The sequence below is a fragment of the Aphidius gifuensis genome, linkage group LG3, assembly GCF_014905175.1.
Source record: "Aphidius gifuensis isolate YNYX2018 linkage group LG3, ASM1490517v1, whole genome shotgun sequence".
Lineage (NCBI taxonomy): Eukaryota > Metazoa > Arthropoda > Insecta > Hymenoptera > Braconidae > Aphidius > Aphidius gifuensis.
This window is the reverse complement of record NC_057790.1, coordinates 8,329,579-8,344,117: the sequence shown is the minus strand read 5'-3', so window position 1 is coordinate 8,344,117 and position 14,539 is coordinate 8,329,579. Positions and strand designations below refer to the sequence as shown.

At 29.3% G+C, this 14,539-nt stretch overlaps 1 protein-coding gene and 1 non-coding gene across 2 annotated transcripts; both read left to right on the top strand.

Annotated features, from left to right (window-relative positions):
* Nucleotides 1–2,501: 2,501 nt before the first annotated feature.
* LOC122851848 lies at nt 2,502–13,762 on the top strand. Its single transcript, XM_044151326.1, has 2 exons — nt 2,502–2,619; nt 13,107–13,762. The coding sequence occupies exon 2, from the start codon at nt 13,127–13,129 to the stop codon at nt 13,577–13,579; it is 453 nt and encodes a 150-aa protein (XP_044007261.1). The 5' UTR covers nt 2,502–2,619; nt 13,107–13,126; the 3' UTR covers nt 13,580–13,762.
* On the top strand, nt 10,021–10,104 carry Trnal-uaa. The gene has a single exon. It is a non-coding gene; the product is annotated as a tRNA-Leu (tRNA).
* Nucleotides 13,763–14,539: the final 777 nt, after the last annotated feature.

Below are 14,539 nucleotides of genomic sequence, written 5' to 3'. Positions count from 1 at the left end.
GACGATAACCGATAAAATTATCGTGTTATCGCGATAATGACGGAAAAAATATACATTTAAATCAAAGCAATATTTTCATATTGTTAAACTCCACAAAATATTAAATTAAAGAAAAAATAGATTACTGCAACATATAATATTAGATATATTAATCTAACAATATGAAAGTAATATAAATTATAATAATATGATAATTAATAATAATTTTATATAAATTATATAAACCGTTCTTGCATGGGTTATAATATTTTTTTTTTTCAATTTGTTTTTCAAGTTTTTCTTCAATATTATTTGCCAATGAACTTTTAAACCATGAATTTAAACATAACAAATTTTGAGTATAATAATTTTTACTTAGATAATTCATGTAATTTACTTATTGTCCTTAAGATAATTCTTCCTGCTTTTATAATGTTTTTGTATGCCAAAAATATTTTAAAATTTCCCTGTAAATTATACTCAAACAAAAAAATTATCGTCGATAATGTCGATAATACACGATACGATACGACAACGCCTATGACGATACGATAATAAGACGACACGATAATCCGATTTTTCCGAGAGGAAAAAATCTTTTAAAATACACAATTATTGTTTTTTAATTGCCAATCATTTTATTTATTAATCGGAAGAAAAACTTATAACAAGTATTGGATTATCATAGACATACATATTCGCTTTTGAAATATCGGTAAATATTTTAAAACAATTATTCGAATTTCATTTATCTATTTCCATTTACATATTCCTTGAGCCCATGCACCATTATTGTTATCGCAATATTTGGTACAGCAGTCATTGTGATTAACACATTGATTGTTACCAGCGGGTAAACAGGCATTGGCGAAACTAGCAAACATCATGCTAATAACAGCGACAACAGTAAAAAAAATCAAGTTGAACTTCATCTTGTTTTGTATTTTGTCAAAACTCCGTCTTAATCTTCACTGTAATATTCAAATAAAAATCATTTTGTTGACACATATATACGAGTTAAAATGCAATACAAATAGATATATAGGTATAAAAGCAGAAAATAAATTATATAACTTACGAAACTTGTTGCACTTAGCGATGCTGTGTTTGTTTATTGACTATAACAAACTCTAATAAATTTCTAGATATTTATACTAAAACTGATCATTGCGTCACATGAAATCAACTCATGATCAATCTATATTTTTATAGATATAAATGGGAAAATATAATAAGGAAAGTCATTCATAAAATGGACTTGAACTCTCAACGCAAGTCAACAAATCAATTTTTTTTTTTTTTAATTATGAGGAAAACTAACGATAAATTATTTCTAATTTTTTTTTCACGAGCTTCACGAAATTGTTATATATTTATTTTATCGAAACCGTTATTGGCACTGATACGAGAAAATTTACGGGATATACGGGGACATTTACGGGTTTCACAAAAAATGTAATCAGTCCTACACATACAATGGTGGCTATATGTTTACCGTAAGTTTTCTCGTAACCTGTATAAATGTCTCCGTAAATTCCCCCGTATTCGGTGCCAATAGCGTTACCGTTACTTTATTGTATTCATCAGAAGCCCTGAAGAAAATAGGGCAGAATAGAGCACCATGAATTCATACATGGAAGCGGGTGTAACCAAATCATTTGAGATTCAAACAAATATGTTTTGTGCGATTTGAACATGTTCTAAAAACTATTAAGGTATAAAAAAATATATAGGTATATAGACTTTTTTAAGGTATTATTCTTAGGTAGAGACTTTTTTTGTGATTTTTTGAATACTAAATTTTGAATACTGCGCATCGATTAATGTAATTTAGAAAATTCTATTGAATGGACTTATTATTCGCTTTACTCTGCCATTGACTGTAAATTTTTTGTTCCGTCGGCCGCAGGAGTAATACTGTTATACAAAATTTATTTTGACAATAGGTATTATATTTTATGTGATAAAGAAAAATTAAAATAATTATACTGTTAAAAATATAAATATATAAATCAATGATTGATTTCATGGAAACAAAAATCATAGAAAATATTTTTTTTTTGTTTTATTAGGGCTGTCAAGCATGGATTTTTCTGGTGTCGAAGCCAAGATAACTAGAGTTTTCTAAAGTCCTCTAACTCATCTCCTATATGCTTATACCAAGAAGACTGAGGATTTTTTTGAATAGTTTTTCTTTTAGATAATGATTATTTTAACAGCCCTGAAATAGTTGTAAAAAACCAAAGACTTAAGTTCAAACCAGTGAAACAAGCTCTCTCAAACATATGTATTGAAAATTCATCGTTTAGTATATTTAGAATTGTAAAAATGATGCGCTATTGTATATTCAACGTCCTATTTATCATTTGACCGAAGTCCTTGATAACAGTAACGACTCTCAATGAAACGCAGTTTCGTAGATAATGCATACAACCCACAGTTCAAATGTCGCAAGGTTACTAATAATTTTCTTATTCATTTTTTATCATCTATATTCACTTGGTTTGATTTGACTCATATTTATTCGTATTTTATACACGGAGATAAAGGGAGAGAGAGAGAAATACACAGCAAAAATTGCTGTAGTGGTGTAGTAAAAATCATAGCTGACGTCATTAAAGTGTTTAAATCCTATTTTATGTAAGTAATTTTTCTTGTACTTTGTCTCAATTTTTCACTGTAGTTCATAAAAATTTTTATGAACTACAGTGAAACATATATGTTCTAAATCTTTTTTAAAAATTTTTTTTATTTCTATTTTGTTCATGAACTTGAGTAAAAATGCAGTGAAACACATGATGAAATTATATATTATGGTTTATTTTTTAAAAATAAATAAACACGTTACATTTTTATTTGGATGTCTCAAACAATGAGTTTTTATTTAATTATTTTTTTTTTCATTTTTTTTAGATTAATTGTTACGATAGTGCAGTAGGAATTTTGATTCAATTCTAGGATTCCTACGAAACTACTAAAGTGCACTACCGTCAAATTTGCTGGTAACTACACCATTTTTTGCTGCGAAATTCTCTCCGCAGTTAAAGTTTCAAAAAAGATTACTCCATTTTTTATTTCATTTGAGTTCACGTAATTTCAGTAATATTTTTTGTTTATATCTACTAGCAAGTAGCTGAAAATCTAGCTCATGACAAAAAAAAATTAAAAATAATTTATCGTTAGTTTTTCTTATAATTGAAAAAAAAAATCGATTTGTATACTCACGATGAGAGTTCAAGTTTATTCTGTGAATGATTTTCCTTCACTGAGAGAAATCACCGTTTTTCAGAAGATTTTCCTATCTAGAGACAAGATAAGATCGTCTCGGCGGAAAATAATATCCACTAATTATTGAATTTTTTATTGTAGTAATTTATGATTGAATAAATTGAGAATTTAATTTAGTTATAGCCAGAAACCAATTTTGCGTGCATCCTGGATTAATTACGAAAAATCAAGTAATGTATCGGAACGAGTAAAGATTATCTTCACACGAAATAGGATATACTCACACTAAAAAAAAATTCTTTTTCGGTTGGACGTTTCCTTTCTTTTAGAAAAAAAGATCTATATAAATACAAAATAAATCATCAATGTATAGTTTTGAGGAAAATGTAGAAAGTATTCAGAAGAAATAAATCAATATATTATTAACTGAAAACTTGAGGCATTACAGAGGAAAAAATACATTTTTTTTTACAACGAGCTTAGATATCAATTAAATATTTTGAAATTTTACATAAATTCAGAGCTATCTTCTCTGAAAATAGAAAGATTCACGTTAAAGAAACCTACATTTCAAGGTGAATAGTATAGTATTATCTTTCAAAAAATTTTTAACGATCGACAAATCTATTTTTTATATTTACAAGAATTTTAAATGTATGTGATCTTACAAAAAAAGAGAATGAAAATTCTTTTCGTTAAAAATGCTATTTTTCCTGCAGATAGAAAACGCCTCGTGTAAAATAGATGCTTTATGCGATGAGAAATATTATGTTGTCTGGAATAATTCCTTTTTCAAGTTTTAAAAGATTTTCTTTACGGTATGATTAGAAATGAATAATTAAAGGCGTTTATATATTTTCTTCAAAAAATTAATAGTTTGTTCACTATAAACAAAGTTATAATCATCAATAAGAAAAATTTTTTCACGAATTTGAACGATCTTTGATCTACAACTTAGAATTATATCTGAATAAAAATTTATCTTGTAAGAAAATAGGAATAAATTTGACGAAAATTCGATATAATATTCTGTAGACGGTGCTATCTCCTCATAAAATAATCGATTTCAGCCCAAATATTTCTAAATTATGGTTTCAAATCCGTATTTGTTTTTTAATAAAACCATTTTAAAGATGGAAAATTTTTATTGTTAATATTTTTATTCTTTTATTAAACATTGAATTGGCATGAACAATGTGCGTTCGTCCAGTATCTAAAAATTTGTATTACCTCACTATGGAGACTGTATTCAAAATGTACGAAGACAATCGTGAAGATCCCGAGTCCGAAGTATTTTTACTTTCATAAATTAAAACGGGTCTTCTTGAATGTTTGGATAAAATATTGTTCCAGCAAAAACTAGATAAATCACTGTTCTCCTGGCGGCTGAAGTTGGAACTATTGACAAAAACTATTAGTGTTTCATTCCAGCGAAACCTATTTAATGTCAAGACAGTCTCATTTCGATTGTCATGCAAAAACAAAATAGTACTTTTTAGGAAATAATAGAATAGGAGAATTTTTTATTTCAGTGTACTCCTAGCGGCAGAAAACGAAAATATCATGAAAAATAAATCGAAAATTTTAATATATAATCTACTATTGAAACAGTGGTGGCCGCGCTAGAGTGAAATTTATTTTCTCTTAAGATTGCTATGATTGGATTCAAGATCAAGCCACTCGCGTTTTGAATCGACAGAGTGTATTTGGATCGATTTACAGTCGAGATTGTACAATATGAATCACGTTGAAATAATATAAATATAAAATTAGACATTTTATTAATTTGAAGGGCAGATGGCGGTACTGTGCCCAAGAAAGATCTATTTTGTCGCAAGAAAGTTATTATTAAACTCGAAATCAAGCCACTTGCGTTTTAAATCGACGGAGTGTATTTGAATTAATCTACAGTCAAGATTGTACGATATAAATCACGATAAATTAATATAAATATTAAATTAGACATTTTATTAATTTAAAGGGCAGATGGCGGTAGTTGCCCAAGAAAGATCTATTTTGTCGCAAGAAAGTTATTATTAAACTCGAAATCAAGCCACTCGCGTTTTAGATCGAGGGAGTGTATTTAAATCAATCTTTAGTCAAGATTGTACAATATGAATCACCTTGAAATAATATAAATATAAAATTAGACATTTCATTAATTTGAAGGGTAGATGGCGGTAGTGTGCCCAAGAAGGATCTATTTTGTCGCAAGAAAGTTATTATTAAACTCGAAATCAAGCCACTTGCGTTTTCAAAAAAGTTGAAAATGAGCTCAAGATTGCGACAATCTTTCTCGAGCACAATACCGCCATCTGCCCCTTTAAATTAATAAAATGTCTAATTACATTTTTATATTCTTTCAACGCAATTCATATTGTACAATCTTGACTATAGATTGACTCAAATACACTCCGTCGATTTAAAACGCGAGTGGCTTGATTTTGAGTTTAATAATAACTTTCTTGCAACAAAATAGATCTTTCTTGGGCACACTGCCGCCATCTGCCCTTTAAATTAATAAAATGTCTAATTTTATATTTATATAATTTTAAGGTGATTTATATTGTACAATCTTGACTGTAGATTGATTTAAATACACTCCGTCGATTTGAAACGCGAGTGGCTTGATCTCGAGCTCATTAATAACTTTCTTGCAACAAGATAGATTTTTCTCGGGAACACTACCGCGATTTGCCCTTTAAATTAATAATATGTCTAATTTCATATTTATATTCTTTGAACGCAATTCATATTGTACGATCTTGACTGTAGATGAGTGGCTTGATTTCGAGTTCAATAATAACTATCTTGAGACAAGATAGATTTTACTTGGTTTAAGTAATGTCACTTTTCATCTTAAAATCAATTTAAATAATTTTCACTATCAAATGTTTCTATTTATGATTGAAACTGACGATTTTCTATTAAAATCGGATTAGCTGGTCTCAACACAGTAAAATAAGCGATATTTTATGTACAATTTAATTTGGACTGTCTCGATACTAGCTGCGAATTTAAAATGTATGTAAATTCTGTTTTGTCTTACTTTTATGTATTTTGTTTCTAAATAGTTTTTTCGTGTTTGCAGCAGATGCAATTTTTTTTTCCTTTTTTTTCTTGTAGACAGGGCTGTTTATGTATCAGTCTCTTATATTTATGTTACGAATTTATCGCTTTCATTTAAAAAAAAACTTTCTTTCCTCTATTTATTCAAATTATTTCCCTACCGCGATATGCCTATCTTGGACGTAGAGAGGCGTCATTGTGCTTTTACACGGCCCTTATTCCAGCTCAGCTCGTTCTTTTTCGCGGTTTATTGTCTGTCGTCAAGAACAATCTGTGCCTAACTAAATTTTACAAAAATTCAATCGACTTTGATTTATCTTAAAACCTTCCCTTTTTTAAATTCCAGTTTAACCACTCTATCGGCCAACAATATCTATCTGCACGGAAGACAGGATTTTTAACTCAAAAAAAATTCTTCAATGAAAACAGAAGTATCTTGTCAAAAACGGCGATTTCTCTCAGTATTATTATCCCGAGTAGAAATTCAGGTCAGGTTCGGATCAAGCCCTGATCAGGCTTGCCTGATTTTAAATCCAATCTGGATCCAGAATGGATCAGGATACCTGATCAGGCTGTAGTAAAGATACATGATCCATAATGGATCCAGATACTGGATCCGAACCTGATCAGGATGTAACGCTTTTTCGTAAGGTTCGGATCCAGAATGGATCAGGATACCTGATCAGGCTGTGGTAAAGATACATGATCCATAATGGATCCAGATTCCGGATCGAAACTGGATCAGGATACATGATTTATTTAAAAAAAAAAAAAAAATATAGAATTTCAAATTTATTTTTTTTTTAATTTGAAAACTAACGCTTAACAGAATACAGATAAACTTTATTGATACAAACTGACCTAATTGATAATTTACCTAACTAATTATTGCTACGACCGGAGTTCGAACCCTTCGACACGGGATTACAACGCTAGTACTTGACACGCTCGGCCATTGAGGCATTCGATAATTCGTACTAACTTTTTGTCCTCATAGGTTCTACAAATTTCCTGGTCAGGATAGCATCAGGCCATCTCTATTTTATCCTTAATAGGGATAGCCTGATCCATTTGAAAAAAAAATAAATTCAATATTCTTTTCTTGATCCAGTCTTGATCCAGAATGGATCAGGCTATCCCTATTAAGGATAAAATACAGATAGCCTGATGCTATCCTGATCAGGCAATTTGTAAAATTTGAAGAAATAAATTTGATACTTGTTTCTTCATCCATTTTGGATCCAGCTAGCCTTACTCTATCCTTAATAGAGTAGCCTGATCCATTCTGGATCAAATCTTGATCAAGAAAAAATTATTTGAAAAAAAAATAAATTCAATAATTTTTTCTTGATCAAGATTTGATCAAGAATGAATCAGGCTACTCTATTAAGGATGTAATAGAGATAGCCTGATGCTATTTTGATCAGGCCATTCCTACTCTATCTTCAATAGGGATAGCCTGATCCAGTCTGGATCAGGACTTGATCAAGATGAAATTATTTAAAAATTAAATAAATTTAATACTTTTATCTTGATCAAGTCCTGATCCGGACTGGATCAGGCTATCCCTATTAAGGAAAAGATGTAGGTGCCTGATCCAGGCTTGATCAGGATGTGATAGAGTTACTTGAATAGGGATAGCCTTACGATATCCTGATCAGGCCTGGATCAGTGTTCAGGCTATCCTGAACAAGTTTCTACTCGGGATATGTTCCTATTTTTATTAATAAAAATATAAACAGAACATCAGTTTTTTTCTATGTAACGGAATGATCATTTTAGGATAAACACCGTCCGTTATAGCCAATAAGCAGACACAGACGAAGAAGAAGTAGCTCTTGGCGTTTGTTTTAGTACTCTGCCTTTCTTCAAAATGAGACCGAAAAAAAGGCTACTGCGAATTCATATTTCCCGAATCAACTTTAAGCAATTAAAATGAAAATGTAATGTGTTTATTAATTTTTAAAGAATAAATCATTATATAATTACCATGCGTTTTACCGCATATTTATGTAGATTCATCAATAAAATAAAAATAATAAAATTTTTTAAAAGAGGTTATAAACACACTAGCTTAGCACATAAAGTATACCATTAACTCAAGACCTCAAAAAAGATCTGGTAACGTTTGTTGGGGCGTGTGGCCCGCGTTACCGTTGAAAATTAAAAATTTTCAATACTCCGGCTAGGGCCGTGTTAAATTTTATCTCTTAAATGGTTTTTAAAAGTAACAATACAATAATAGTACTTTTTTTTTTATTTTTCTGAAAATCGATTTTTTTTTTTTTTTTTCGTTCAAGTTAAGGCAAGCTATAACTTCTGTTAGAATCAACGGAATAACTTCATATTAGGCTCAAAAAACGAGGTTTTTAAAACTCTATCGCCCCTCAAGGAGTTTATCTTGATTCCAATAGTCAGTTTTTTTCTATTTTTGAAACAAAAGAGACAAAAATATTTCAAAAATTCTATTTTTTACTATCTTATGAAAACTATAATTTTTTTTGAAAAAAGTTTCGACTAGAAGTTGTAGGATTTTACCACACATGCTTTTTAAGTCTTACACAAAGTATCTAGGACGATTTTCTCGAAAGTTAGAGCGTTTTTTAAAAATTACTTGAAAACTAGGAAAGCAATAACTTTTGATAAAATTGTAGTAAAGACTTCGTATTAGGCTCAAACAACGCGTCTTTAGAAACTCCATCGCTCCTTATGAGAAAGAGCATTATCTGTTCAGTCACTTTTTTTTTTTTTTCTAAAAACTAAATTTGAAAAAAAAAAAACAAATGGTTTTTTTTTAATTTTTATGAAAAATGTGATCCATAGATCAATATTTTTCCAGAAAGGCGATATAATTTTCGAATACGCATGTTTTAAGCCTAATATGAAGTCTCTAACACCATTTCATCACGAGTTATTGTTTGCCTAAAAAATGAAAACGGCACAAGCTATCACTCAAAATAGAGTAGTCGCAGAGGTTTCATATTAGGCTTAAAATAATCGTTTTTCAAAATTCTATAACTTTTTCAAATGAATTTTTATCGTACGAATAGTAGTTTTTGAGCAAAAAAAAAAAAAAAAACACAATTTTTTTTTTTTTCGTTTTTTGGGAAAAAAAAAAAATGGCCGAATAGATATCGCTTTTCTTTATCAAGGGCGATAGAATTTCTAGAGCCGCTTCTTTTGAGCCAAATCCGAAGTCTTTACGACAATTAGTTTAGAAGTTATGAACGTTTTTTTTTTTTTGGGGGATAAATTCAATACTGCGGCTGAGCCTTTCGGCTCCTAGCCTCCGTAATATTCCTTCAAACTACAGTAAAAATTTAAATAAAATATAAATATTATTATTATAATAAGTGGGAATTAGTCGCTAAAATGACGTCGGCGTGATTATTCCTACAGTAATATTTGCTGCGGATTTCTCTGCGTCAGTTTAGTTTTGACTATTTTGTAATATTTTACTTTTTTTAAATATTTTTTATGATATTTGATTTGCGTATATACTTTCTTTTTTGATATTTCATTTGTTTACATATTTTTCATTTTGATATTCTATTTTTTTACGTATATATTTTTTTTTCATTCCACTAACCTCAAAGAATGCAGTGTAAAAGTCGTAAAATTAAGACGTTTAAGTTTTAAATAAATTTTTTAAAGTATCAAGTATGTAGTACCAAGAATTATTTTAATCTTCGAAAACATCCAACTCGTCACTCTTAAAAGTTATGTTAGCTGTCCATCGCATCTGCTAGGTTGGCCGAGCGGTCTAAGGCGCCAGATTTAAGCTCTGGTTCCCAAATGGGAGCGTGGGTTCGAACCCCACACCTAGCAATCTTTTTTTTTTTTTTAGGGAGAACGGCCCCCATTAAAGGAAATTATAAACTTCTTTTTTTATTGTGTTTTTAGATAGTTAAAATTATGATGAATCTATTAAAACAAACTTCGAAGTCGCTTACAGAATTAGTTTAAGAGTTATAATGTTTTAAAAAAAAAAAATTTAACATGGGCTTTTATGGAGTAATGAAAAAATGACCCTCCAAAACAGTAGTTATTGCAAAAAAAAGTATATAGACCGGAATTATTTTGTATAGTTTTTTTTTGTGAATATTAGTAAATGAAGTTATTTAGAACAGATTGACAGTTTTAGTTTTGTCAGTTACTATCTAATTGTTTATAAAACTAGTGTTGTTGACGGCCGCAAGCGGCTGTTTTCGTTGATCAACTGTCAATGATATGACAAAAAACAATTAATGAAATTTTTTATACAAAAAAAAAAAGGATTCAAAATAATTTGTGTTACCGGTATAAGACTTAGTAAATTTTAACTCGAGAAAAACAAAAAAAAAAAAAAAAAATTACTTAAAAATGATCTTATACAGATGCATGCCCTTTACATTGAATATTTTGTACTACTAAAATCAGAATTTGATCCTAAATAACAATAACAAATTGTAAATTTAAATTCTGGAGTAAACTATTTTTTTTTTGAATAATCTTAAAGTACGAATTCTGCTTTTATTGATTCAAATGAGCTCACGGCTTTCTTTTTGAGAAGAAGAATTATTAATACAAATTAACCTACGACTTTTCTTCTAAGAAAATAAACAAATCATTTGATAAAATTTTTTTTCGAGGTGCCATAAACAATTATATGACACCTCCAAAAAATAATCCTTTACAAATAATTATTTTTTTATATTTAAAGAAAAAAACGTGGGCTTATAATAGCAGAGTGGGAAAAAAATATAAAAAATTGTTTATTAATGATCTCATGTCACCTCGAACAGCTGTTAATATTTATTAATAAATATTGTTGAATAATTTTATTTTTCTTTTTTGAAAAGAAAGTCGTGAGCTTAATCTAAACCAATAAATGCAGATTGCAGGGTTCATACTTCAATAATGATTTGAAAAAAAAAATTGGTTACTTCAAAATTTTAGTTGACAAATTAACAAAACTTTGTTATTGTTTATTATGTACAAATTTCGATTTCATTAATACAGCAAAAATATAAAACAAAAAAATAAATATTTAAAGTGATTTTCTTTTTTTTTTTTTTTGAGTGTGTAAGTATGTAAATGACGACCAATGAAATGACTGGAAGCAGCGTTATTCATCAACTTTTTATAAAAGGAAATAGCAATTAAAAAAAAAAAACTTTAATTTTATCATTTTTTTTTTCTTGTAAACAAAAATATGGCAACTATACGCATTGGATTCGTGTTATAAATTTGATGGTATGACGGAGGGAAACGATGTACCGTGCGATTTTTTGAAGCTTATATATTTAGACCAGTCTTGAGACATTATTAGGCCACGTTTGGCGTTTTTTTTCTCAGTAAAAAAACTTTTATCAATATTTAAAAAAAAAAAATCGTAATAATGAACATAATATATAATAAATTAAAAAGTTAATGTTTTCTTGATCCTATCTTGATCAAGATATATTTATAACAAAAGAACAAGTAACAAAATAAATATTTATTGATCAATTCGTGATCAAGTTTGGATCAAGACGGCCTTATCACAGACAAGTTAAAGTTTTCTTGATCAAGTTTGGATCAAGACGGCCTTATCACGGACGAGTTAAAGTTTTCTTGATCCTATCTTGATCAAGACGGCTTTAGTCAAGAAGAGTTAAAGTTTTCTTGATCAAGTTTGGATCAAGATGGCCTCATCACAGACGAGTTAAAGTTTTCTTGATCCTATCTTGATCAAGACGGCCTTAGTCAAGAAGAGTTAATGTTTTCTTGATCAAGTTCGGATCAAGACGGCCTCATCACAGACGAGTTAAAGTTTTCTTGATCCTATCTTGAGCAGGTTGTCCTTAATAAAGCATCTTGATCAAAACTTGATCAGGTTTCCTGAGTTAAGGCAACATTGATCAAGTATTGATCAAGATTGGGGGCAAATCAAGCTAGCCTGAACAGATTTCCACTCGGGTAGTTAGTTATTTTTTATTCAAATCAATAAGTAATTAACTTATTATTGCGATAAAAAAAATGGCAAAAAAAACACTGAAATCTGCCATCTTGATATACCGAACTGAACGAAGGTTGTGGAACGTACCCCAGCTAAATTAATTCTTTCAAAATTAACTGGTAACCTTGGTGGAAATTTTTTTTTGGCATTACTTCACAAAAAGTTGTTACCAAGGAAACAAAAAGATCTCTTGATATTAATAAAATATCAAGAAGAAAAGAGAGATATAGCGAGTAATAGGAAAGTATGAGAAAGATAAAAATTTATCTGTTTTTAACGTGAAAAGGCCCAGTTGTAAAATTTATTTGATTATTAAGAATTAAATAAACTATTAAATAATTTGGTTTTTTTTTTTTAGCAAAGCTATTACAATCAAAGCTATTTTTATCGTGACCATCATATTTTAAATGAATTTTTAAAAATTAGCGATGGATGAGGTTACCTCTATTCGGTATACATAAGGCTCGGTAGTGTTTTCGCTTTCTTTTTTTTTTTTTTTTTTCGGTATTATTATATTTTTTTTCTCATACTTGACACGAGGCACTACCGTACCTCTTGATGTCATTTAGATAATGTTAAAAAAAAAAAAGTGTCCATTTTGCCTTCATCCCACTTATATCATTTTTAGATTATAATAAATAAAGAAATACCGCCATGGCACCGGGACTCTTGTACCAAGGCGTAATTTTAACTATTTAAACTATAAAAAATATATTTAAAAAAAAAAAAAAAAAAATCATTATTTTTAAATTCTTTATAATAATACCTTTCATTTAAAAAAAAAAAAACTCGTATAAATTATAAATTCAATGGAAATTTAATTAATTAAAAAATTTTTCAATTTCCCCAGTATCCGGACATCTAAAATATATGAGACCCAGTTGTTGCACACGTAAACTGTTTTCAATAAATACACCTGAAAATCACAAAGCTGATAAAAAAGATGATGATAATGTGATAGAATCTGCTGATGATCAGAATGAAAAAATACTACCTGTTGATGAAATTATACAGGATAAAAGTGATGACAAAGCTGATGAAGATGATGATGTAATAGTATCTGCTGATGATCAGAATGAAAAAATATTACCTGTGAATGGAATTATACAGAGGGAAATTAAAGAAGTCCAACCGGGTTTTGGTACAACTGGTAAAACTATTTTAATGATGGTAATTGATGATAAAGAAACAGATCAACATATAGAAGCACATGGACGTTATATTCGTGATGGTATACTTCGACAAAATAATGAGATTAAGATGCTAAAGAACAGAATGGAGCAACTTGAAAAATTAGATACGAATTTGAAAAAAAAAAAATAAAAGTTCAAAAGTAAAACTTAATCATTTAAATAGCGTTCAAAAACGTAACGGTCGAAAAGAAAATCTATTTGAAAATATTTTAAAAAATCCAAATCTTTTCACACTTTTATCAAGAAAAAAAAAAGTCAACACTTGCATGGTCACCAGAATGCTTTAAATTATCAACACAAATCAGATTTGCAGGTAACAAACTAAATATATATTATTTAAGAGTTATAATCTTTTTTTTTTTTTTTAAGGCCAAAAAAAAAAGTCCAACTTCGTTCCTAGGGGGGGTACTATTGCAGCCAAGTTCGTTCCTATCGCAAATTCCCCTATTTTAGTTTTGAGTACCCCCCCCCCCCTCTCTTAACATTTTCCTTCACATTTTCTCCAAGCTTAGAACTGGCGACAAATTGCAGGCATGTTTAAAAATGTGTTTTATATATACATATAATGTATATTGTATACATGTATAATATTTTTTGAAATATAAGTCAAAGTAAAATATAAATGTCAATATATAAGAATATATTTTGAGTGCTTAAAAATGAATAATAAAATAAAATAAAAATAATAATATAATATAAGGAATACTATATATTTTGATATGATATACTGTAACCGATTTTCTGACCTGCACGGTGAAAACTATCGGCCAAGATTTACAACGAGGATTTCTCACCATCCTCCTCTAAATCACCGGGGGGAGCCATGTTGTCCACCTGATAGGATTATGAAATAATAGAATAGGTTTACGATCCGACCAGTAGCTTTCGGTGAGTTCGTCTCGTCGATAGATGAAGGGGAGACTTTTACCATGATGAGGTTTAAAGTATAAAGCCTGCTACTGGACCTCGAGTACATATGAAACATGTGCCACTACAGACACCATTCATAGAAGAGTTGACCTTCCACAGAGCTTTAGCACCCACACGAAAAAAATATATGAAATTTTTATAAAAATTATATATAATCACT